The sequence below is a fragment of the Stegostoma tigrinum genome, chromosome 22 (genome assembly GCF_030684315.1).
Source record: "Stegostoma tigrinum isolate sSteTig4 chromosome 22, sSteTig4.hap1, whole genome shotgun sequence".
Taxonomy (NCBI): domain Eukaryota; kingdom Metazoa; phylum Chordata; class Chondrichthyes; order Orectolobiformes; family Stegostomatidae; genus Stegostoma; species Stegostoma tigrinum.
Window position 1 is genome coordinate 5,995,361 of NC_081375.1, and position 27,121 is coordinate 6,022,481.

General features: G+C 43.0%; 1 protein-coding gene across 3 annotated transcripts in view; it reads right to left on the bottom strand.

Moving 5' to 3' along the window:
* Positions 1-2,706: 2,706 nt before the first annotated feature.
* utp18 (UTP18 small subunit processome component) overlaps positions 2,707-27,121 on the bottom strand; it is a 32,359-nt gene continuing 7,944 nt past the window's right edge. Inside the window, exons 5-14 of one of the 3 annotated variants that reach the window (XM_048554874.2) lie at positions 26,875-26,957; positions 20,972-21,097; positions 20,649-20,823; positions 19,133-19,233; positions 15,137-15,227; positions 14,216-14,339; positions 12,145-12,319; positions 9,927-10,069; positions 6,428-6,464; positions 2,707-4,414 (exon numbers count right to left, since the gene is read on the bottom strand). In XM_048554874.2, the coding sequence (XP_048410831.2) occupies positions 6,440-6,464; positions 9,927-10,069; positions 12,145-12,319; positions 14,216-14,339; positions 15,137-15,227; positions 19,133-19,233; positions 20,649-20,823; positions 20,972-21,097; positions 26,875-26,957 (1,043 nt within the window). In that variant the 3' untranslated portion in view covers positions 2,707-4,414; positions 6,428-6,439. Of the gene's footprint in view, positions 6,465-9,926; positions 10,070-12,144; positions 12,320-14,215; positions 14,340-15,136; positions 15,228-19,132; positions 19,234-20,648; positions 20,824-20,971; positions 21,098-26,874; positions 26,958-27,121 lie in introns of all 3 variants that reach the window. The other 2 variants (XM_048554873.2, XM_048554872.2) reach the window with 2 other exon arrangements.

The window sequence follows — 27,121 nt, forward strand, 5'->3', positions numbered from 1 at the left end:
CAGAAGCTGTAAATCAGGAACAAAACCAAAGTTGCTGGAAAAGCTCAGCAGGTCTGGCAGCATCTGTAGACAGTCAACATTTCGGGTCTGGTGATCCTTCCTCAGAACTTCAGAACTCAGTGCGAGTAAAGTGTTAACAGCTGAATAGCAAGCAAAGGAGAGAGCACTTCAGTGGACAAGGACATTCAGGCTCCAATCTTCGGATAAGTGTCCTCCCAGGCAGCTTTCGAGACACACAATTCTGTTCTGAGGAAGGGTCACCGGACCCGAAACGTTAACTCTGTTTTCTTCTGATACCTAACATGTTATTCCAACCATTTGGCTTGTCTCCAAGTGAAAAGAGGGAAAGTTGGTCACAGGACATAAACAGTTTAAAATTCACCAAATTAGCAGGTTCATCCCTTCCCTTCTTAAAAAAAAAATTGTTGCAGTTAAACAGGGCAAAGGGAAAGAGGAGAAACCATCCTACAGCTCCTCACCTGATCAAACGCCCTGATTCAGGTGTGAGCTCAGTGCAGGCCAATGTCCTGACTCCAAGAACAGGTCAGAGGCTAGAAAAACTGAGGGAGCAACCCATCTCCTGACTCCCCAAAGCCTGTCCACTATCTACAAGGCACATGTCAGGAGTGGGATGGAATAGTCCCCACTTGCCTGGATGGGTGCATCTCTAACAACACTCAAGAAGCTTGACACCATCCAGGACAAAGCAGCCGCTTGACTGGCACCACATTTCACAGGCATCCACTCTCTCCATCAACGCTCAGTTGCAGCAGTGTGGGCTGTTTACAAGATCCTCAGACAGCACCTTCCAAACCCACAATCACTTCTTTAAAATGTACTCATGGGATGTGTAGCTCTCTGGCTAAGGCAACATTTACTGCCCATCGCTAATTGCTCAGAGGACATTTTAGAGTCAACCACATTGCTGTGGGTCTGGTGAAGGCCAGACCAAGTAAGGATGGAAGTTTCCCTGCATTAATCAAGTAGATGGGGTTTTCCAACAATCAATAATGGTTTCATGGTCATCATTGGATCCTTAATTCCAAATTCTTTTTTGAATTCAAATTCTACCATCTGCCAGGGCAAGATGTGAACCCAAGTCCCCAGAATATTAGAGATAGTGGGAACTGCAGACGCTGGAGAATCCAAGATAACAAAGTGTGAGGCTGGATGAACACAGCAGGCCAAGCAGCATCTTAGGAGCACAAAAGCTGACGTTTTGGGCCTAGGCCCTTCATCACCCTTTTCTGATGAAGGGTCTAGGCCTGAAACGTCAGCTTTTGTGCTCCTGAGATGCTGCTTGGCCTGCTGTGTTCATCCAGCTCCACACTTTGTTATCCCCAGAACATTAGCTGAGTTCTGGATTAATAGTCTTATAATAATGCTACCAGGCCATGATTTGCCACTTGCATCCCGATGAACAACAGCTGAGATACATAGGAATACCACCCCCTGCAAATTCCCCTCCAAGCCACCCACTGTCCTGTCTTGGAAATATATTGCCATTCTTTCAACATCATGAGGTCAAAATCCTGGAATTCTCTCCCTATTGGTATTGTGGGTCAAATCACAGCACACGGACAGCAGCAGTTCAAGAAGGCAGCTCACCACCACCTTCTCAAGGGTGACTACAGACGGACAGTCAAGCCCATCTTTTCCATCAACACTCAATAAAGAATGAATAAAGGTTATAATGCACAGGCCATAAAAAGTTTGATACAACATCACCATCTAGTGGCACAATTTAATAAACATAGCTAGATCACAAATCTTCAATATAAATTATGCAATATAAATTACAAGCCTTTTCATGCAACTCATCCCAATTGGTGATTACTCTGGATATGAGTAACTTATTTTCATCACATTAACCTCATCATGATCATAACCCTTCATCTAACTCTCCCATAGATCCTTCTCAAAATCTACCGTCATCTGCCCTAATTCTTCATTATGTAATTCAAATTGATTTTTTTGTGATTACACTCCCCTTTAATACCTTGGACATTTCACTTTGTTAAAGGTGCTTTATCAACACAAGGGACGAGAGTGGAGAAAAATGCCTGAAATTAAGTCCAGAGTTAGATACATTGTGCTCTTAACGAAGTCTCTCGTAGTGAATTAAAATCTGATATAAGCAAAATACTGCGGATGCTGAAATTCAGAACAAAAGTTGCTGGAGAAACTCTGAAGGTCTGGCAGTCATGTGTGGAGTGAAAAACAGAGTTAACGTTTCGAGTCCAGAGACTCTTTTCGGAACTGAAGACTTCACACTCCAAAGAATTGTGTTGGACTCAGAATGTTAACTCTGTTTCTCTCTCCACACGTGCTGCCACTCCTGCTGAATTTCTCCAACCAAAAACCTTGTCATTATTTCTGCTAATGAGATTAAAGTCTGTTGCTAAATGCAGTCTCCACCCACAGTTAAAGCCTCTTCTGCCTGATCCTGAAAGAAAAACTGAGTGATTCGGTGTATAAGATGATTCCAAAGTGAGGAAGATGTTCGGTAACAGCCACAGCTAAGAGTTCAGAAATCTGTGTGTATGTAACAGAATAGCAGGGTATAAATGCTGGAGTAAAATGCTTGAATTAAAACATCAAATGATTCATTGGTGATGCAGCTCTGAGATGAGCTGATGGAAGAAAAAAATCCAGAGTAATAAGTGATGAATAAAATAACAATTGCAAAGTAACACCAGCCAAGTCTTACATTTTGCAACACTTTATTCTGCAATCTCTCAGCCCTCCAGCTTTTTACAGAAATATCTCTTTCGCCTTTTTCTCCAATGCATTACTAAGCAGGTGCTGCACTGTCAAGAGGATCATCTTTTAGAACCTCAATCCAATGTCTTGGCTATCTCTCTATTTTGACATAGATCAGGTGGATCCCAACCCCATCCCATCTACTTTTGGCACATAATTATCCCAGATTATTTTGTTATTTCCATACTAGTGTGGTAGATTGATGTATGTAACATGTGATTTTGAGAAGACACTGCACTTCAAAAGTACATCACTGGATCCCACATAATCTATCACCATTACTGCCACAGCTCACCAGCTGCAGACTACCTCAACTGAGCTTCTGCTACATCTAGATGCAGTTCTTCTGATCATCCATTAACTCGAGCTCTTCCAAGACCCTCACTAAGTCCCATTCATACATCACTTGCATTCATTCTAATGGTTCCTGATCTGGAAACACCTCAAATTTAGAATTCTTGCCTTTATTTTCAAATCTCCTTTTCTGGACTTTCCGTCTCTATAACATCCTCAGAGGTCTTTGCACTCCTCCAATCCTGGCCTCTTGAGAATCCCCATTTAGGATTCCTTCATCATTAGCTAAGCTCTCGAATTCCCCTTGCTTTTCCTTGAAGGCAGTTCTTAAAAGTCTAACAAACTGCTGTACCTAATATCACCCCATATGTGGCAGTGATTATCATGTACATTACCATTATTAGAATTTGGATTTTTCTAAAAATAGAGGTAAATACATTTTGGTTAGTCTTGTGAAGGTGATTATTTTTCAAGGTCAGAAAGTCATTTGAATAGTGATCTAAATACATAACTTCTAAGGTGTGCAATTTCAGTAAGCTGCTTAGGTGTTAATCAATGAAATGTTTAAACTGATGAGTTTATGACAGGCACAGTAAATAGATCACAGTGCTGGGAGCAGAGGAATCAAATCAGCTCTGCATGATTGTTTTGTAGTTTCCAAGTCGAGAGCTTTTATACATAGCTTTGCTGCTTTCGTGTAATAACCTTATGCATATAAAAGAACACCTGCAGCTTCACGTGAATATGTTTCAATGACTAGCCACCACAGTAACCAAACAGGATCTATCAAGTCAGGTTTTATTCATGTATCTGACTTGTCCAGTATTACCATCAAGTGGGATCATAACTTGGCTTCATATAAAATTTTGTCTAATGTTTCTGAAACAGCACTTTGTATTTTGTACACTTAAGTTGCTATATAAATACAAATGCTTTTACAGCTCACACTGAAGCGATTATTATAGTGAGATAGAAGTAAGCTTAGGAAAAAGAGATAAAAACAGGAAGATTTGCACAATTTGCATAATATGTACAGTACTCAACTTACACACAGCAAGAACTTTCAAACAGTAAGGTTACAATGATCCAATAATGTACTTTAGTGATGTTGGTTCATGGATAAATATTGCCTAGCACACCAGGCAGAAGATCCCACCAGCCACCCCAACAAACACACATACTCTTCTTCATATGGCAAAGGGTGGAATTGTCTGTTTACCAGGAGGCAGAAGATTGGGCCTTGGCTTAAGGTCTTATCTCGGACAGAGCACCACTCCTTCAGTACTGCACTGGGAGTCTCAACCTTGACTTTTAAGTTCATGTTTCGAGTAAGGAACTTTCTCACCATCTTCAGACTCTGAGGAGAGAGAGCTACCCATTAAATCATGGCTGCTGTAATACTGGAGGATGCCCTCTGGCATTGCTCATCTGAGCATTTAGATTGAGATGCCTGTGCATCTGTCCCCTACCCATCTAATTATGCAAGAGAATGTGGATGGAGATCTGGAACACCTGAGATAATAGCAGCATGAGATATAAATAGCACTGACATTTCATGCTACTCTACAACAAAAGACATCACCTTTTTAACAATGCGAGTGGAATTAAATGACTTCCAAATTATGCGATTGGGGTTCTATGAAGCGTATATTGCATTCTGATGATGTCAATGTTGGTTAATACCACACCTAATTGCATATACGTACAGGATTTGCATGCAATTAGATCAGACTTCCTAGATTTTACACTGTTGGCACTTATCTGATTAGAAGAGCGCAAACATCTTTCTCAGCGTTTAATTTATCTTTTAAATGATGTGTTGTCTTTTTAATTGCAACTGATTAAATTGCCAAGCAGTGAAATTAAATGTGATGAGGCATTAATTAATTACATCTGAACATTCTTTGGAGTGAATTATAATTATGTTAATATCAGTTTTAATTAAATAGTGACAGTTTCTAAATGGCTACCATTAATAAATCCAGAAAAATACTGTTTGAAAGCGTGTGCTTGCTGACATTTTGAGCTGTGTTTAGCGCAGAGTAGTTTCAAGCAGGCCTCTACAATCAGATAGAGTGCACTGTGTAAGTGCGTATACACTGGGCTACTGACCACTCAATGGGAGCAGAACAATTCTGCCACCAGGACTGTAGTGCAAATGGTCTCTCATTACAAATTCAATGAAAGCAAGACTAGTCTGCCATCAGGTTAAATTCAGTCATGTAAGGCTCCACCCAATCTTCATTTAATAACAGGCTAAGAACAGGCTCCACTCTGTATAATCTACAGGATGCTTCCTTATGGAAAACGCAGAGAGCTCCTAACGATCAGATCCACACTGCTATGCAGTGAGATCGCTGGTCCAGTTCATTCTGGATCATGTGATAGGGCCATTAACATCGCAAGTATATGGAGTTTGAAACACAAGTACAGCACCATGTCCATCTCTCCCAGTGATAGTCTGTTACAGGACACTATATGCCTCCACAGACAGCACAGTTGGGTGAACACATTCCATTTATTATCTCAAAAGGATTTGTACAGGAGTAAATCTGAAAACACGTCTCACTGTCAATTTATTTCATAGAAACAAAGGGTTCCATTTCTTTAGGAAGTGTTCAGAGTTCCTCTCAGAGCAAACAATGCGCTGTCTCTGTACAGTGGAATGTGACTGATGAGACTGTTCGCCAACTTGCAATGCCACATTAAAAGCGATGGCTGTATCTGCAGTTCTAAATGTCCAAAACACAATCTTTTCTTATTCTAAAAGACAAAACACAATTTCAGGAGACACCTCATGACTGTTTTCAACACATATAGAGAACATGTTCATGCCTGACAGAAGGTGCAGAGTGACATTTTAATGAGTGCATCGAGCTCTGGAACACATTGCATGAAGGGCAATGGAAGCAGATTCAATCGTATCTTTCAGAAGAGAATTAGATAAATATGAGCCAAGGCAACATTTACAAATTATGAGTAAAAGAAATGGGTCTAATTGCCTCCTTATTTGTAAGAGCTGATACACAGTCACAATGGGCTAACTGGCCACCTTCTGTGCTGTACAATTCTTTTAAATTGGTGCAGATGGCATCAATACAATGAGAGATTTGCAAGTTTCCAAGTTTAGTTTTGGCCTGTTGCTGGTGACCACGGTCAAGTGGAGTTCCTGAATGACACAATTTACTGCCCTCTGAAAATTCTCCACCCAGCACTGAGCAGCTGCCCTCAGATGGCATGCGAGCTGGGGAATTCGTGCCTCCCTGAGCCGAACTTCCTGTAAGCTGCCAGCCAATTACATACACTGCACTTTTCACACACTCAACTGTATATGCAAGCAACGGCAGGAAAGATGGACGCAGGTTCTCACCAAAGTCTCAGGTTAGAAGTCAGCATAGTGCTTCAACCTAGGAAGAGATCAAATCATTTAGGAACTGAGTCAAAGAACAGAATATTAGAAATATTTAGAAGTAAACAGAAACTTACTGGACATTTTAAACTAAGATCTTGAGGGCTCTCTTTTCACAATTAGTTAAATTAAGAAGTTAATTTCACAACAATGGAACATTTACGAAATGTGAAGGGACTGGCAATTAGAATACCATTACAAAACAGATCAACCACCCTGGGATATGCACCACCGATCCTCAGCTGTGTCTTGGTGTGGAATTACCTCAAAAAGATGAGGAGAAATTTGGCACTGATCAATAGCACCCAAGAAACCATAAGAGACCACTTGGTCAGATGTGGGACAATATCACACTAGTACACCAGGGGCACCCTCCTTGGTTGTGGGGACTGCGTGGAGGGAGCTTTGTTATAATGTGCTAGCCTGGCTGAGGTCAGGAAACACAGAATGATGAAAAGGAAAGAAGTTTGTTTAAAAAAAAACTTAGAATGAACTGAACTGCCAACATGCATTATCTTCTGGCGAAGAGTTAATCTGTACACTTTATGACAGAAACCAACAGCATCTCTAGCCCTCAATAAACCGCTGCAAAAACCAACTTTTCAAACCACACTCTTCACTTCAGGAACATTGTTAAGGTCACTCTGATCTGCGTTGTTCCAGAGATTCACAGGTTAAGTTGGATTTGAAATAAAGATGGAGATAGAGATAGAGAAAGGTTCAGTGAGAAATAGAGAAAAAAGTAAAACCAGCAAGCTAGATTGCAACAGATAAGTCATAGAGGTCTACAGAATGGAAACAGGCCCCTTCAGACCAACTTTCCCATACCCATTCACAATTTAAACCCCGAAACGTCAGCTTTTGTGCTCCTGAGATGCTGCTTGGCCGGCTGTGTTCATCCAGCCTCACATTTTATTATCTTGGAATTCTCCAGCATCTGCAGTTCCCATTATCTCTGATACTATTTTAACCTCACTGCGAAGCCTCTTCCATGGATGCATAACCTGAAGAAGTTACCCTCCTCCCTCCGGACCAACCTCAGGGAATCTCTCTCCCATTGCAACTCTCTTGTCTCCATCTTCGGTCCGCCTCCCCCTCTCTCCCTATTTATTCCAGAACCCTCCCCCCATCCCCCTCTCTGATGAAGGGTCTAGGCCCGAAACGGCAGCTTTTGTGCTCCTGAGATGCTGCTTGGCCTGCTGTGTTCATCCAGCCTCACATTTTATTATCTTGGAATTCTCCAGCATCTGCAGTTCCCATTATCTCTCACAATTTAAACTAGTCCCATTTGCCTGCATTTGGTCTGTATCCCTCCACAACTATCCCATCCATGTAACTGTCTAAATCTTTCTTCAATGACAAACTTGTCCTCACTTCCACAACTGCCTCTGGCAGTCATTCCAGACATTCACCACCCTCTGTGAAAAAAATTACCAGTGGACCCTTTTGAATTTCTACCGTCTCATCTTCAGCAAACACCCTCTAATTTTAGACTCCTCTACAATGGGGAAAAGCTATCAGCTACCTACTTTATCTGTCTCTTTCACAATATTATATGCCTCTATAACGTCAGCCCTCAGTTTCCTAGGCTCCAGGGGGAAAAAGTCCCAGCCTTTACAACCTCTCCTTATAACTTAAACCTTCCAACCAAATTCGCGTGACACGATTTTCCACACACAAAGCTATGCTGATGATCCCAGATGAGACCTTGTCTCTCTAAATACGAGTACATCCTGTCTCTCAGAATCCCCTCTAACAACTTACCCACCATGGCTATTAGGCTCACCAGTCTGTAGTTTCCAGGCATTTCCCTGCAGCCTTTCTTAAATAATGGCACAGCATTAGCCACACTCCAATCTTCAGGCACTTTACCTGTGGCTGTCGATATTACAAATATCTCCACTAGGGACCCCACAATTTTCTCCCTACCCTCCCACAAAGTCCTGGGATACACGAATAAAAAAACTGTAGACTCTGAACAAATTCTGAAGAATGTCTTCTCTCAGTGCTGTTATGATGTTCTCCCCAATCAAAAACGCAAACCCCCCCCTCCTCTCTTGCCTCCCCTCCTATCCTTCCTATAATATCTGTACCATGTTTCTGTAACTGCTATAGCATCCCAGTCTAAGTACCTATCCACGCCCTGAGTTCATCTGCCTTACCTGTCTGGCTCTTGTATTGAAATAAATCCAGTTTAACCCAAACTGCCCTTGCTTCCTGTTGTGCTCTTGCCTGCCCTGTCCAGTGCTGGGATTACCAACACTGCTTTTACTATTTAACTTGCTCTCTTTGTCTGCCTACTGCTTTGGATCAGCCCCTTGCCGGACTAGCATAAACCCTCCCAAGTGGCTCTACCAAATCTTCCCTCCAGGATATTGGTCTCCCTCCAATTTAGATACAAACTGTCCCTCTTGTGCAGGTCATTTGTACCCTAGAAGAAATCCAAATGATCCAAGAATCTGAATCCCTGCCCACCGCACCAGCTCTCGAGGCACACATTCATCTGCCAAATCGTCCTATTCCTACTCATGCTAACAAATGGCACCGGAAGTAATCCAGGAATTAATACCCTTGAGGTCTAGCATTTTAACCTTCTGCCTAGTCCGCAATAATCACTCTTCAGGACCTCATCCCTTTTCCTACCTATCACTGGTACCAATGTGCACACCAACCTTTGGCTGCTCACCCTCTCCCACAAGAATTTCTCACAACCGCTCAAAGGCATCCTTCAACCTGGCAACAGGAGGCAACATACCATCCTGGAGTCTCGATTGTGGCTACAGAAATGCCTGTAGTGCCCCTGACTTGCAAGTCCCCTGCTACTAATGCTCACTTGGACTTTGCCCGAGCCTGGTCTACATCAGAGCTAATTGTGGTGCCAGATGGATTGAGATAAAGACAGGAAGGAAGCAGAGTGATACAAAGAATTGTAAAACAATGCAAGGATAAAGCAACAGAAAAATGCAGACAGAGACACAGATAAAAGAGACAAAAAAAAAGCGAGAAATGGATGCTGATAGAAAATTAAAAAGACAAAAGGAGAGAGAAAGAGGAAAACTGAGTGATAAAAAGAAAGATATAAACCAAAGCTCCTCAAGCAGGAGTCGGGTCAGATTGAGAGGGCACTGAAAATAACCAGAATCTGAACCCTATTTGCTTGGTGGTCACTCCAGTTTGCAGCTTATTGCACAAGGACAGAATTCTCAGAGACAGCTGTCACCAAATCTGGTGAGACCACCCGAAAGATCAGGCAGCTGTGGGAACCAGGAGCTCAAGAGGAAGTTTATCAGAGTAGATTAACACCCAAGATGACAGAAGCATTAAACTGCAAATTTCTTGCTCCCAAGGAATGCACTTGAATCCATAATGAACATACAACCCAAAAATCAAATACAAGATGCCCAGATGAACCAGATTTAAATATTCTCGATCAGTTTTCTGAGCTGTGTGTTGAGCGCACCTGTACAACAAAGCTTTGCCTTGGTTCGTGGCTATGGAAAAGAATCCACTCCTGGGAGAGAAATCCATTTCCTGCACCAAAGAAATCGTCTTCTTACCAACCAGTGGGAAATTGGAAAATGCCGTGAAGGATGGGATGTGGACCTGCAGAAAAGAATCCAGAATTATTTATGCAAAGAAAACACTGCAGTTGAAATATCAATTATCATCTTGATCAAAACCTCTAAACATTTGCATGAGGTCAGAATCCTCACCAATCTGAATAAAAGGTGAATGTTGTACCCTATCAGTACTGTGACAAACTTTCTGGGGTACAGCTGATGCCCCCATGGCATTGTGGGAGATCTGGTACACAATGGTAAATTCTGCTAATTGATGTGGGGTTGAGTTTAACAGGGCCCATCCTTTGTTTAGGAAATTGCTACCTCCATAAATCAGTCATGGACTATTTATGATTTCTCAGGGCATTTTTGTTGATGGCGGCCATTAAATCTCTAGCTTGTTCCCTCAGAGGAGCTTAGTATAACGTTCAGCCACAAGTGCTTGGTCCCTAGTTCATTCTTTCGTTATTCTTCTTTGCTGGATTTCCTCCAAGTCAGTTCTATCTTGCTGCTGTTTTATTGAAGTGAACGTGATACATGTCTCACTGGCTGCACCTTCATCAGAAACACTCAAGTGTGAACAGTGTGATAGACCAGACAGTCTTTTTTTTAAAAATTGTGAGAAAGATTGTTTCACAATTCTCTGTTTATGTGCCAATAGAGGAGTTGAATCCAAGGCCTCTCCAGAATTGTTGTGAGGTGTTATGACCACTCAGATGTAGTTAGCTCCTCTTCCTCTCCCCCCACCGGCCATTCACACTGAGCTCCCACAGCATCTACCCAGCTCAACCGAGGGATAGAGCAATGAACAGTCAGCAATAGGCAACCTCTTCCTCAATAACACTAATTAACCATGAGCTACACAGTTTAAATATCAAGGCGAAAACATGTCTCCCAGGTCATCTGCACATTGGCAGAGAGATATACATATAAAAAGGCCCCTCAGTTCACTGCGTCTGTGCAGATCAAAAACAATCAAATGGCTGTTCCTATCCCACTTTCCCTTGCATACCTTGGCATCACAAATGCACATCTAAATACTTCTACAAAGATAAGAGATATCTTGCCTCTGCCACTGATACAGGAAGTGAATGGATTCTAAAAAGTATTTAAAAGTAACACCACAGCTGCAATTACAAGTTTACCCAAAATGTTCTATTTTCCATCTGGTTTAAGTTGGCCACACAGATTATAATTGTGCAAATGTTCAGGATCCCAACCAGAGAGACAGCTGCATGATTATAAATTGGGATCACAACGATACTTGTTTGTCTGAAGGCAGACTACCAGAGCTGATTAAATATGAATTTGCGTGTAAGTCAGTCCCTCATTTCACTGTACTAAGCTAATTGAGCATAACATTGGAAGGTTCCATTAATCAAAGAAAATGGAAGAAAAAAAACTTAAGCTCAGTGACTTTCTTTTTGTCAGCCTTGTTTGCTTAACAAGGCCATGTCACACAGCCACATAAATTCCATCGATGACTGAACTGTCTGGGTGGAACTGAAGCTAGAGTTCCTCATGTATAACAGATCAGGCTCTGATTTATTGATGTAATAATTTAACAGTACAAAGATAAAGACAAAGAAATTAATTCCTCTAGTACCAGACTCTATGACAAGGGTACATAGTGCCAAAATTACAGAATCACAGAACCATGATGGTACAAAAGGAGGTTATTTGACCCATCATACCAGCAGCGGCCCTTCAAGCGAGCATCATTACCTGGTGCCAACCTCCTGCACATTCCCCATACCTTTGCATGTGTTAACAATCTGGGCTTTGCTGTGCAGGGGACAATGTCAAATGGACAGGAACAAGACTACCATTAGGCCCTTCAAGCCTGCTCCACCACACAATAAGATCATGGCTGGTCTGATTTCAACCTCAGCTCTACATTCTTGTGTAACTCCCAATGATCTCTCATCCCCTTGGTAATCAGAAATCTATCTACTTCTGTCTTAAAAGTATTCAAAGATTCTGCATCCACCCCTTTTAAGGAAGGGAATTCCAAAGACTCTCACCTTCAGAGAAAATCAGAATCCGGTTCCTCCAATGTCATTATTTCAAAATGAATTAAAAATACTGTCCTCTCTATTGGTCAGAAACGTCACTTACCAGCTTGACTGCATTGTCTGTGGATTTAGAGGCAATAGCTAAGATTTCTGTTGTTGGATTAAAGGCCAATGATGTCACTGCGGTAACCAGGTTCCTGATAACTTTCACAGGTTTAGGGTTAGTTTGGTGTAGACAGGTATCTTGGGAATAAACATTCACAATTCCAGAACTGGACCTGTCAGAGAAAGCAAAGAAAGAGACCCATTAAGCTGCTTTTTATTGTTAGTAACGATTAAAGGAAGGACTATGAGAAAAGAAAATTACAATCCACTTTCTACCATCCTCATAGTCACGTAATTCTCCAACACTAGAGCTGTTGGCTAATCTAACAATCATAATCTCTTATCAACCCTTCTACAACAGATCCAGGGAGGAGGGCAAGGAAAGCACCCAGTGCTGGAGAGCTTTGGGAATCCATTAGTTGATGGGCATGTTTTGATTTTGACACCAGGGCAAGTCATTCAAAGGGTTCCATGGCACGTTCATGAGCTGGAAAGGCTACAGTCTATAAAGATGGCTTCTCCTGCAATGCAGCACTCTCTCAGATTATCCTGGCCACAACCACATTGAATGGTGTGTCTAGCTCATTAAAGTGGGAATGGACTTGGTCATAGAGCGAGACAGGCTAAACACCTGATCCACCTCCTGGGTCCAGATTCGCTCTCCAGGTTCACTGTATACCTAATTAATTTCCTTGGCAAATCCAATCTTACTTTTGACCCCTGAGAACATACTTTCCATGTTTGTTCCATTCAAGCTCAGAAATATCAATTCTAATTTACCACAAAATCCAAGTTTTTAAATGCTAATTTAAAGTGTACACAAATGATGCAGTTTTTCTAGCAAAGCAAGGCAGTGTGTGCTCAATCTGCATGGAAAAGATGTGGTGGAAAAAGATCGTGCCTGAGTTTCACCATCAAATGTTCACACTGGCAGATCTCCATGAGGAACGAGCACAGCTGAAGGTCACTGACTCTCACTTGGCAGTCACATGCCAACCTTAATTAAAAGGGCGAGTACTGCAGTTCTCCCATTTGCAAAATCATTGTGATAAGGGAGTGGAGGTGGCAAGATAGTGGTTTCTATCATGGAAACAAAATCAATGAAAGGCTTATTACTGCAGAGTTCAAACATGCAGATTAGAACCAGCAAAATAAATATATAAACCCAGCTCTTTGCACAGTATGAGAAGTAGGAAGTGGAAGCTTGCCGGTGCTGCCCAGTAACTTTAATGAGATGTTTGTACTGCTGGTAATACCACTATAAAGGACTTTAAGCAATAAGCAAGTAAAGGATCCACCACGGATTAAAGGAGGATAACGGAGTTATTTTCTGATCCTGCTGGGGAAGCTTAATGTTATTTTTTTGAATGGTTTGTGCCTAGCCTGGGAACAGAACAGAGAGAAATTGGAATCCCTCAACAGAAACTGTCACTGCAACACCCAATATGTGAGGTATGTCAAAGCTCAAATAATTCAGTGCTAGAATGTAGAATAAATGTATTTCAATATGTTAAAGAAGACTGAGCACTAAACAATTATTAAGGACATGCAGAAAATAAAAGTGATGTCCTGGAGTATATAAGGAAGTTAAAGTGAACAGTCACACATAGCCAGTAGACCTGGTTCAATCTCACATGTCCCCATTACGGGACTATAATCATGGGGATCTTTGTTATTGTAATCAGTTGCAATGACCCTCAGTCAAATTCTGGAGAAATTGAATCAGAGATAATGGGAAGCTGCAGATGTTGGAGAATCTGAGATAACAAAGTGTGGAGCTGGATGAACACAGCAGGGCAAGCAGCATCTGAGAAGCACAAAAGCTGACATTTTGGGCCTAGGCCCGAAACGTCAGCTTTTGTGCTCCTAAGATGCTGCTTGACCTGCTGTGTTCATCCAGCTCCACACTTTGTTATCTGGAGAAATTGAGTCAGCAGGACAGCCTAACACCGAACACAAGGAGAACACCTTTAAAAACCTTGGAAAGATAAGGACTGACAACTGTGGGAAAGGTTGTACTGCACTTTTGTTTTATCCTTCAGAAACTGTCAGGACAGTGTGCCACTTACCCACAAGCCACGTACTGCCCATTCCGGGAGACAGCAATACGCATTCCTCTCAGGCAGCCTTCATCGATGAATCTGGTCAGACACTTCCTACTCTTCACATCCCAAACATAAACCTCCCCTTCATCTGGAACAATAGCATAAAAGGATGAAGACCGTTAAAAACTAGAGAATGCACGACCCTGAACTGCCCCCACCCAGCATGAGCACCAGCTAAAAACAAATGCTGTAACTCAGCGATTCATTACACTTATTCAGGGGCAGGTCAATGGACCAGGTAAACCAGAGCTCTTTTGTTAGTACTCAATAAGCTGGTCACATTTACAGTGCTCTGTGGAACCTGACACCTCAGACAAGTGAAAGGGGTCTCAAACAAAAAGATATGGAAAATCCAAAGAAAATTGATTCAGTTGGACAACATTCTTGTTTGTCCAATCAGTGTCAGGTGAATTTTACTCTTAACATCACACCAAGAAAGAGCTGTACACCTGGTAAGAATAGGATACAGGTATATCAACTGAGAGTGAACTGGTAAGGGATAGGGATAGGGATTGGGATAAAATGGTAAGGAATAGAATTTGGGGCAGGAGAGCCTGTTTACCATTCAATGAGAGCCATAGTTATATTCACTGCACAGTTACAGCACAGCATTCAAAAACCACAAGAGTTGTGACTATTGTGGATGATGATGAGAAAACAGGGAAGTAGGACCAGTTTCAACATAGACCATTTGCATATCAGAGGACAACCCTTCCATTTTCATATGGAAAAACTACCGTCATCTGTTCTAATTGCTTAATTGGTAAATGGGTTACGCACTACATTCCCAACACCCTTGTTTAATCCCCAGCCCATTACCAATCTCACAGTCTCTGTCCTACACCCTATCTTATTACCAAATCCAAAAGTAGAATGTCTGCTTACCAGAGTGTGTGTAGATTGTGCTCCCATCGGGAGAGAAAGTGGCTGCGACTGCCTTTCCATTAATTTTCATACTACCCACCAATTCCTTAGTCTGCAGGAGGAACATTGATAGACATTAAATGTTAGGCTATCAAATAAACAAAAGTATTTACTGTCCCACGAAATGTGGAGTAGCAGGTCAGTTCAAAGGGTGAATGTGCAGGTTGCGATGACTCACAAGCAAGAACCAAACCTTGGTCGATGCCTGGGAGAAAAGGGTAAACTCATTCTTGGTAGGTGGGGACGGAGATTATAATCCTTTACATCAGTTCATTCACTCCTCCAAGCTTCCGTCACCGAGATGGGCAAGGGGAAATCTGTCGGGGTTATTGAGCTCGGACTGTTAAGAGAGCTGGAAATATGCACGACCAGCACGCGTAGCTGTGCTCCTGTAGCACGTGATGCCTCTGCAGCCAAGCAGCCTTTCATGCAACGCTCTGGTCCGCACATGAGAAGTGGCCAGTCAGATGAGGTTTTCCACCTTTCCTAGTGACCAGCATTTGCCTGCCAGATCTCAGAGCTCTGAGACATACTGACAATTCTGTAGTCCCAAACTCAGCCTCACTCTTCTGGGGAAATGCTGTGTGTCTGCGTGGGAGGGTTAGAGGGAAGTCTTTTCCTGCTTTCCCCCATATTCTTTGATCCCTTTAGCCCCAGCTGCTATATCCAACTCCATCTTGAAATCACACAATGTTTTTGCATCAACTGTTTTCTGCGGCAGAATTCCACAGGTGCACTGCTGGCTGGTTGAAGAAATTTCTCCTTATTTCAGTGAAGCTAGAGTTAGATCATAAGTACAGCACTACAAGGATTTCCCTTTGTGTTACAGACCATAAATGTACAAAACAGAAACACCAAAAATCAAGGACAGCCGAAAACCATTTTTGTTTTCCTTTATTCATTAATGGGATGAGGGCATTGCTGGCTGAGCAGCAATTTATTGCCCATCCCTAATTGCCCAGAGGGCAGCTCAGAGTTGACCACACTGCTGTCAGTCTGGAGTCACATGTAGGCCAGACCATGTAAGGATGGCAGTTTCCTTCCCTAAACACATTAGTGAACTAGATAGGTTTTTCCAATAATCAAGAACGGATCCACGTTCTCTTAATTCTGGATTTTTTTGTTGAATTCAAATTCCACCATCTACCTTAGCAGGATTCGAATCTGGATCCCCAGAACATTATCTGGGTCTCTGGATTAACAGTCCAGCGATAATACCACTAGGTCACTGTCCTCGCCCTCAGCATTAATACACCTCCGGTAGGCATTCAGAAATGCATTTGTGCTGGCATGAAAAATTTAAGCTGTACTAATTCCCAGGCAGCACATATCTGATGTGACAGATGACCTGTAGTTTTCAGATCAAAATAACAACACTGCAATTTCATCTCAGTAACCATGTGCATAATGAACAAGACAGTGTTGAAAACTAATTAACTTGTCCTGTCAGCAGTGCAGACCATCCCTCTGAGTATTCCCAGAGTTACAGGGCACAATTTCTTCATCCACATTCACACGGTGAACACACACAAACTTGTAACCTTTTTGTGCGGTGCTTGGTAAAAATGATGGCTCAAAAAGCAGAATGTCTCCGTTCACAGGCTCAGCAATCGTAGTAATAAAGTCAGAGAACTGCTTGCACTAACTGATGGACAGTTGGAAGTTCTACTCAAGTGGGAAATATCTCAAACTTTAGCCAGAATTTTAAACTTTGCTGAAGAGACAGGTTTTGCAGGCTGTCACTGAAGGGTGGCATTTGTTTGACAAAAATATATAAAATTTCTTTGATTACAAGTTTATGCAAAGATTCCTATGCTCCTCTAATTCTGTCCTCCCAAGTACCCTCTGGGTGGATGGAATCAATCCATCATGACTGGGAATTCAGCTGTCTGGACCCCAAAGGTCTGGGGTTCTTTCCCTACATCTCTCTGCTTCTTTACTGTTCTTTTGCCCTTGGCGGATTTTCGTAAACATTATCTCTTGACTAAACTTTCATCTCTTCTTGCAGTTTGGAATCAGATTTTGTTCTACACCAGTCCCACGGAGGGCCTTGAGATATTTTTATTAATTAACTCATGGGGTGTGAGCTGACAGTTCTGCCTCGCAGGTCACTTAAGAAGGTGGTGGTGATCTGTCTTCTTGAGCTGCTGCAATCCACGTGCCACAAGTAGACCCACAATGCTGCTAGGGACAGAGTTCCAGGACTTTAACTCTGTGACAGTGAAAGAACAGTGATACATTTCCAAGTCAGGATGGTGAGTGGCTCGGCGGGGAACTTGCAGGGGGCTGTGTTCCCATGTATCTGCTGCCTTTGTCCTTCTAGATGGAAGTGGTTGTGGGGGTTGGAAGGTGCTGTCTGAGGACCCATAGTGAACATCTGCAGAGCACCTTGTAGATAGTATGCGCTGCTGCTAAAGAGGTGGAATGGTGGAAGTGAGTGTGGATGCGGTGACAATTAGCTGGCTGCTTTGTCCTGAATGGTGTCAAACTTTTTGACTATTCTTGGAGCTACACTCATCCATGCAACTGAACTGTATTCCATCACAGCAGTCCAGATCAGTTTTTGGCCAATGGTAAACACAGGGTGTGAATTGTGTGGGAATCAGCAGAGATTGTGATATTGCCTGTCAAGGGGCAATACATAGATTCTCTCATGTTGAAGACAGTCACTGCCTGGCACTTGGCCTGACTATTGTTTAGGTCTTGTTGCATTTGAACACAGACTGCTTCATTGTCTGCAAATTCACAAATAGTACTGAATATTGTGTAACTGTCAGTGAACGTTCCCATGTCTCACTTTTGACCTTATTATGGAGGGAAGGTGAAGTTGAAGCAGCTGAAGACAGTCGGGCCTAGGACACTACCCTGAGGAACTCCTGCAGAGATGTCCTGGAGCTGAGATAACTGACCTCCTTCCAACAACCATGACCATCTTTCTTTATGTCATCTTTCTTCATGACCCCAACCAAAAGAGAGTTCGTCCGTAATGATAGTTGACTGTTGGTTTCCATGGGTCGGGGGAAGGGGGGCCTTGATGCACGTTTTGTCAAATGCAGCTCCGATGTCAAGAGCTGTCACTCTCGCCTGACCTCTGGAATTCAGCTCTTTTGTCCATTTTTGAACCAATGCTGTAACGAAGTCAGGAGCTGAGTGGCCCTGGTGAACCCAAACCAGGCATCACCGAGCAGGTGCTGCTCAGTAACACTGTTAATGACACCTTCCATCACTTCACTGATGGTCGAGAGTCAGTACTATTGTCAAAATGTTGTAAGGGCTGATAGCCTTTGCAGTATCCAAAGCCGCCAACCATTTCTTTATATCACCTGAATCAAATTTGTTGAAGTCTGGTATCTGTGATGCTGGGACTGCTGGGGGAGGCCATGATGGTTCATCCACTTGGCACAACTGGCTAAAGATTGCCGTGAATGTTTTGGTCTTATCTTCAGCACTGACGTGCTCGACTCTCCCATCATTGAGGATGGAGATATTTGTGGATCCTCCTCCTCCTCCAGTGAGCTGTTTAATTGGACAACACAGTACACAACCGGATGTGGCAGAAGTGCAGAGTTTAGATTTGATCCATTGGTTGTGGATTCACTTAGATCTGTCTATCACTTGCTGCTTATGCCGTTTAGCACACAGGCAATCCTGTTTCGAAGGTTCACATTTATTTTTCAATATGCCTGGTGCTGCGCCTTGCATGGCCTCCTGCACTCTCCATTACCCCAGGGTTGACAGTAATGGTAGAGTGGGGGATATGCTGGTCCATGAAGTTGAAGATTGTGTTGGAGTACAATTCTGTTAAAGGCACTACAGAGACGCAACTTGTTGTTTTCTGTTGAAGTTAGTGACTAAAATAATGTCACCATAACCAAATTAGTAGCTGGTTAGTGATTTCTATTGGATTCTGGTTTACACAGACCCAGTAGATTACAGAGTTGATCCTTTGCAACTTACCTTCATGGAGAGAAGGTGCAGATACCCAGAGGTCCCAAGAAGCAGCAGAAATAAGCCATCTGGTGAAACTTCAAACACTTTAACTTTCCTTTCCTCCAACCCTACAAACACAAAAATCAAAACGCGGTTTCAGAGACAAGAGTATAGCATGAGAATCCAGGAAAAGCAGCCCTGCCTGGTGAAAAATTGGAGTAAATATTGCAGATGATGGATATCTGAAATGCTCAGCAGGTCAGGCAGTACTTGTAGAGAGAACACAGTCAGCATTTCCGTGCTTGAAGACCTCTCGGTTTTTCTGTCTCTCTCCACAGATGCTGTCAGACTTGCTGAGGGTCCCAGGTTGGCAACTCCTGGGATCTGTTGAAATTTTCTAACATGCCAGCGGAGGAGATAGTCTATCACCTAGCATTATCACTAGACTCCTAATCCAGAGACCCAGGTAATGTTGTCAGTTTGAATCCTGAATTTGAAATTTAATAAATTAATTCAATAAACATCTGGAATTGAAAGTCTAATGATGACCATTGTCGATTGCTGGTAAAAGGCATCTGGTTCACCTGGTCCTCAAGGAGGAAACTGCAGTCCTTACCTGGCCTAGCCTACATGTGGTTGACTCTTCCTTCTGGGCAATTATGGATGGGCTTTAAGTGCTGGCCTAGCAAACTATGCCCACACCTTCTGAATGAATAAAAAAAGTTACAGATATGTCTTTCTGTCGCTGTGAAACAGAGAAACACTTGAGTGTAACAGGCAGCTGCTTGACTTCTCTTGAAATAGTCAGGGAGCTCAGATAACAGCGATACTCAGGATCCCTGAATTTTAAAATTACTCTCCAACCTTGATGTATGAGCAATTCTTTTACAACAGCAGGTCAGACACTTCGTCCCCTAACACTGTAGCACAAGACTGATGAGATGCCCTCCATTCCACAGAGGCCAGTGTCAAGAAGCTTATCTTTCTTTGTGAAGTGAGCTGATTCAGAAAAAAAAAAGTGAGATCATGGAAACAAAACTCAGTATTATTCACTATTCTGCACATAGCCATGCAATGGAATAATGCTGAGAAATAGTTTCTTATTCTTCACATTTCTAATTTAGCCTTCTTTTGAAGTTTATTTTTCACTGCAGCCTTCACTGGTTTTCTGTTCTCATCCTCTCCTGCTCCAGAGATTGGTTTTTATCTCGCTACACCTCCCTCTTTGGGACGCTCCAAATTCTATTTGATGTTCTGCCGCATTCTCTGCCTTCACATACCTCTTTAAAACTCTTAACACATTTGCTTCAACACCACCCCCACTCCCCAGTTCAATCAATCTTCCCTAGCCATTGCTCAGTTTCTCCCTCTCCTGTGTTTTAAACCCATTCTTCCAGGCTGCAGATTTCTGTAAAAGTAAAATCCTCAAGAGTTCAATCATTACTGCTGGCTTCTGATTGTCAATGTGTCAAAATTCTTGCCAACTATTCAAGGAGACTGAACGCTCTAGGAAATATCGTTTTAGAAGCGCAGGAATTCTCACCTGGGACATTGTAGACAGGAATGATTTTCCCAGCCATCATATTGTACATGTAGAACATCTTGTTTTGGATGCCTGTAGCAATAACCTGCTCTCCATCTGCACTGAAGCGAGCTCTGAACACAGGAAAGTGCTCCAGGTGAATACTCTGAATCTTGGGGTTTGTCTTTTCATCGACCTGAAGTGGAATGAAAATTGGTTGCTACCTCATCTGAATCAGTCTGGCTCATGGGCCAGAAACACTATTAGCACTCTAGGCTTGCACAAAAGGGCACAGGATAAAATGTTTAGTATTAATAATACATTGGCAGAATTGAAAAGCCTACCTGAAAGAGTGAGATGGACTGATCAAGCCCAGCAGTCAGTATTACTTGAGCAGCTGGATGGAACTGCGTAGTTGTTAACTTTGCACTTGATCGTCTGCTGTAGTTGGCATCTTTACAATTCTTTATCTACCAAGAAGCAATAAACTGTGTTAGAACACAGAAACTAACTTCTCACGCATGTCAGGGTGTTAGCTCCACATTCTCACTTTCAGTGGCATCTTCATTAGGACATGACCCCATAGGTATGAAGAACTCATTCGAGGAACCAGCCTTCAACACAGTCCATCGAGTTCTGAAATGATATTACAATAGCCACTTTGCTTTAATCACCTAATGCCAGTGACAGATAGTGAACTCCTGATCTACCTGCCCACAACCAGGACAGTGCGACCAGCTGAACTGTCCCTCACTCATCTCCAGGCTGAGCTAAATACTCGTTGAGCACATGCCTCCTTGAGTTCACTTCCATACTGCTACACAAGGGAAATCACATGCAGAATGAGCAATGACCCACTGACCCATACTTACCATTGAAGAGTTGGGAATTCATCACAAATCTTAACAGTATTTTAACTAAAACAAGTTATCTTTCATAAACAATTCTACTTAGCCAACATTCCATTAGATTACAGGCATATTTTGCAAATGGATGAGACTGTCTGGTTGCAGACAGCGTGACTGCGAATCCAAAGGCACAGGGTTATCGACAGTGCAACAGTTAGACAAAGCACAGCCAGTGGATGTGATCTATTTGATTTCTAGAAGGCCTTAGACAAGGTGCTGCACAGGAGGCTGTGAAATAAGATAACAGCCCCTGGTGTTAATGGCATGGTATTGGCATGGACAGAGGATTGGCTGACTGGCTGAAGGCTGAGGGTGGGGATAAATGGGTCTTTTTCAGCATGCCAGCCGGTGACTAACGGAGTTGTGTAGGGGTCAGTGTTGGGATCACAACTATTCACGTTATACATTAACAATCTAGATGAAGGAATTGACGTTATTGTTGCCACGTTTGCAGATGCAACAAAGATGAGTAGAGGAACAGGAAATGTTAAGGTGGTGGGAGAAGCTGCAGAAGGACTTGGACAGGCAAAAACAGTGGGTAAAGAAATGGCAGATGGAATGCAATGTGGGAAAGTATGAGGTTATGCACTTTGCTAGGAAGAATAGACGCATTGAATATTGTCAAAATGGGGAAAGACTTTGGAAACCTGAAGCACAAAGGTACTTGGGAGTCCTAGTTCAGGATTCATGCAAGGTTAACATGCAAGCTCAGTTGTCAGTTAGAAAGGCAAATGCAATTTTCGCATTTATGGCAACAGGGCTAGAATACAAGAGTAGGCACGTACTGCTGAGGTTGTATAAGGCACTGGTAAGATCACATCTGGAATCCTGTGAGCAGTTTTGGGCTCCATATCTAAAGAAGGATGTGCTGATGTTGGAGGGGGTTCAGAGGTGATTTACAAGAATGACCCTGATGATGAAGTGCTTGTCATATGAGAAGCAGCTGAGGATGCTTGGTCTGTATTCAATGGAGTTTAGAAAGATGAGGGAGAAATCTGGTTGGAACTTACTGAATACTGAGGGGCCTGGATGGAGTGAATGTGGACCAGATGCTTCCACTATGAGGAGAGACTAGAACCAGAGGGCACAGCCTCAGAGTGAGGAGACAACCCTTAGAACTGAGATAAGGAGGAATTTCTTCAGCCAGAGGATGGTTAATCTGTGGAAATCACTGCCACAGAAGGGAATGGAAGCTTAGTCATTGAATGTATTTACAAAAGAGCTAGATAGATTCTTGATTAGTAAGGAGATGAAAGGTTACAGTGAGAAGGCAGGAGAATGGGGCTGGCAAACAAATCATTCATGATCGAATGGCAAAGTACATTCAATAGGCCAAGCGGCCTATATCTGCTCCTATATCTTATGGTATGCCTCAGTGGCAGGATCCCATCCCCAGATCAGAAGGTTCCATTTTTCAGTCAAGACACCAAGCACAAAGTCCAGACTCTTGCTCTCAATATCAATACTCATCAAATGCCGCACTGCCGGAGGGTCAGTGCTGAGGGAGTGCCGCACTGACGGAGGGTCAGTGCTGAGGGAGCGCCGCACTGACGGAGGGTCAGTGCTGAGGGAGCGCCGCACTGACGGAGGGTCAGTGCTGAGGGAGCGCCGCACTGACGGAGGGTCAGTGCTGAGGGAGCGCCGCACTGACGGAGGGTCAGTGCTGAGGGAGCGCCGCACTGACGGAGGGTCCGTGCTGAGGGAGCGCCGCACTGACGGAGGGTCCGTGCTGAGGGAGCGCTGCAACGTTGGAGTGCAGTACTCAGGAGCACTGTGGTGTTAGTGGAGCTATCTTTCAGATAAGATGTTAAACTAAGGGTTCATCTTCCTATTCAGCTGAACAGAACAGACGGCACTCTCTGCATTGCAAAGAAAGATTCCCCATGCCCTGACAAGCTCATATATGCTCAGCCACAAACTGTCTAGATATTTGTTTCATTTGCTTTCTGAGGTCCTGCTGTGTTCAAATGGGTTCTCTCACTTTCCACTACAGCGGCTACAATGTCAAAATGCTTTGATGCCACTTTGGGGCATCCCTACATCATGAAAGATGCTCTAGAGGTGCAACGTATTTCTTAATTAACAGCACCTCAGCCTCTGTTGGGAGATTTACTGGAAAAACATACCCACTATGCATTTCCTTCCATCCCCAGGCCACACAGTGTGTTTATCTCCAGGCTTCCACTCCTGTTACTGTGAAACCTGTCCCAAAATAGCAACCTCTGATTGATGCTGTGGGGAACCAGGTTCAAATCCTGCCATGGCAGATGGTGGATTTTAATTTGAATAAAATTCTGGAAATAAGTGTCTAATACATCTGTGAATCCATTGTGTAACAGCCTTCTGGCTGCTAAAACACAGATAGATTGCTGACTTGACCAAACAGCAAAGGATGCTGGGTACATTAGCCAAGTAAAACTTTAAGTTAGAAAACGCACACTCCAGACAGAATGCAAACCCAACAGCCAGGTGCTAATAACATGATCACAATATCAGAGACAAGAGTTATCTTGGGCAGACATACCCCCTGTAACTTATCCACTAAAACAAGAGGAAGGCCCACACAGAAAGGCACCAAGTCCTGCTACACAAAGAAACAAACACTAACAACCCATCCCAACGATTGGCAAAGCTTCAACCTATTAACCATATCTCCCGATTGGCCAAAATAATAGAAAGTTCAGGAAAAACCCCCCAAAGAGGTCTCTTGGATCTCCTGAAGGCCTTCAGAGGCCAGTATGGCAACAGGCAGAGACCAGCTGACCATACAGAAAGAGAGAAAGCAGCTTTGCAGACCCAGAGAGACAGTGACTGTGTAAACCTACAAAGGACTACAAGCCACAAGTGTATCGTCAGCTTAACGGGCCAATTAGGATTAGAGATAGTACTGTTTAACATTAACAGCTATTGTAACATGTTCCTAATAAACTTGTGACTGTTTATATTGATAGCAGCTTGTGTTCACAGTGATTTGACTATTTCAGTATCATGGCATACCCAGGCAAATTCATTCACAACATTCAGGTTGGAGTTGTTTAACTTGCTTTAAGGAGACACTAGACAACAATCGTCAATTGCGTGAAAAGCCTATCTTGTTGGCTAATGTCCTTTTGGGAAGGAAACTGTCATCCTTACCTGGTCTGGTCTACATGTGACTCAGACCCAGAGTAAAAAATCTGACATTTAAATGCGACCTGGGTATTGAGGGATGGGTAATAAATAGTGGCCTGGCCAGTGACACCCACATCTATGAATGAACAAATGAAAGAAAAAATGTTGCCTGGAGGACTTGTTTAAATAAAGATAATGCTCCTAAAGAATAATAACATTAAAAAGAAGCCATGGGATTGAAGAGGGCAAAGCTGGTGATGAGTCCGTGAAGTTTATGGAACTGTTTGGTTCAATGGAATTGTGTGTACGTAGAGATTTGAATAAACAAGAACTGTGCTCGTTAAATCCACGTCTTTAACTCCTGTACCATCACCTGCTCAGAAAGGTCTGGAATCTACAGAGTCACAACTGGGAGGGTTTGAGCTGCTGCAATGCACTGAGGTGATTGAGGCAGGATACAGTGTGCTCCCCGTGCACGGTATTACTGCTCTCAGTAACGTCACAGCAGAAAGCTGACAAGTCCAGACAAAGATCTGCTCCACAGGAAGCAAGGCGAAAGTTAGAGAGGCTGTCAAGCTAAGCTGCTGTCACACGCACATACAGCAGAACTGCTGACAGGCTGCCAGTAGCTCTCTGATCTCACAAGCCAGCTCAGGCTGTAGTAACTGCCAGAACTCCACCAGTACACACACACCATAACAGGCCTGACATCTGATGTGAGACAGTACTGTTTCTACGTCATAAGTCGTGATCTGGAGTGCACTGGCTGTAAAGTGAGGTGGAAGCAAACTGAATAACAACTTTCAAAAAGGAATCAGCTAAATATCTGAAAGGGAAACGTGTAAAAGTTTGCTGGGAAACAGAGCTGGCAAAGAGCAGGCATTGACACGATAGGCAGGTTGGTCTCCTTCTGCATTATATAATTCAATTAAACCATTTCTTAGTGACGGCCAGTCCCAATTCAAAGCAAAATGCTAACGTTGTGATTATTGCAAACTACCTTCTCAGCAGGAATAGGTTAGAGTGAGCGATCAGGCCAATCAACAGGCTCAATGGCCTACTGCTCCTACATTTGAATTAAATCCAGTAAAGTGTGAAGCAACACACCTTAGGGGGTCTCACAAGAGAAATTATTCCATTATGAATGTTAAGACCCTGGATTTACCAGGATGCTGCCCAGGCCAGAGAATCTGAGCTAAGAGGAAAGATTGGATGCGCTGGGGTTGTCATCCTTAAAAGCGACTAAGGTTGAGAGGTGACTTCCCAAAGGTGAATAAAGTTATGAAAGCCACTGATAGAGGGGATATGAAAGCAGTTTTTCGACTGGTAGAGAGGTCAGTAACCACAGGATATAAATTTAGGGTAAGAAATGGAAGGCTGAGAGAACTGCTGAGGAGAACCTTTTCCACTCAGAGTTTGGTGGGAGCTTGGAACTCGCTGCCTAAGAGGCTGGCTGGGACAGAAATTCTTGGAACGCTTAAGCAGTATTTAGATATTCAATCAAGATATTTAGATATTTACTTATGTTGATCTAGCCTGCAGGGGTATAGGCCAAAAGCTGGAAAGTGGGATCAGTGTAGTCAGATCATGAACAGAGAGGGCCGATTGGCCTCCTTCTATACGAAAGACATCTAACAGGCTACATTCCTACAACTATGTGTAATGAGGGGTCTTCCTGTTCTGATGCAGCACCTTGGCATGGATCCTATCACAGCCCCACAGAGAGAGAGTTTGAAGGTTGGTGATCGTTGGTGAGTACGAGAAGGGGACAGCTATTCTGCCCAGAGCTAGAGATCCCCCAACACAAAGATAATGCTTCATATGGTGCCGCAAGTAAGTGAAGCCTCCAATGCTGTCTCCAAACAGCCGTTCTGCCAGTGCGAGCTCCAACAATGCTGCACTCTCACATTTTCTAGTAGCTGACCACTAAACCAAGACTGGAGGAGCTCACAACAGTCCAGTCCCTCTCATGCCCAAGATAACATATTCCCCTTTCCATTATCCCCTTATTAAACCCTGACACGGTCGGCTGGGATAAAGGCTGCAACCTTTTCTGACCATCTGAGAAATAAGGAGCCAGTAATGGCTGCACTGTTTTATATCTTCAGCATTCAGGAACAACAGACAAACAGAAAACGCGTGTATTAACACCCCTTCCCCATCACACACAAACTGATAAACCGGTTGCACTGTGATAATTGCAGCTGTTGATTTCAACATTGTCTCACCTGTAACAAGCCTTTGGGAAGGGACTCAGAGTGTGTCACAAAATTGCCAGTTTTCTGCATTAAATCTTCATCTTCATCGCTTTCTAACGTACCAAATAAAAGAAAGTTCATTACGCAAATACACGGAATACACGCCTTAACATTTAAGGCAACTGTTTTAAATGCCAGAATCATACAGAACAAAAACAGACTCTTCAGTCCAACTTATCCCCGCTAACAACACATCCCAATCTGACCTAGTATTATC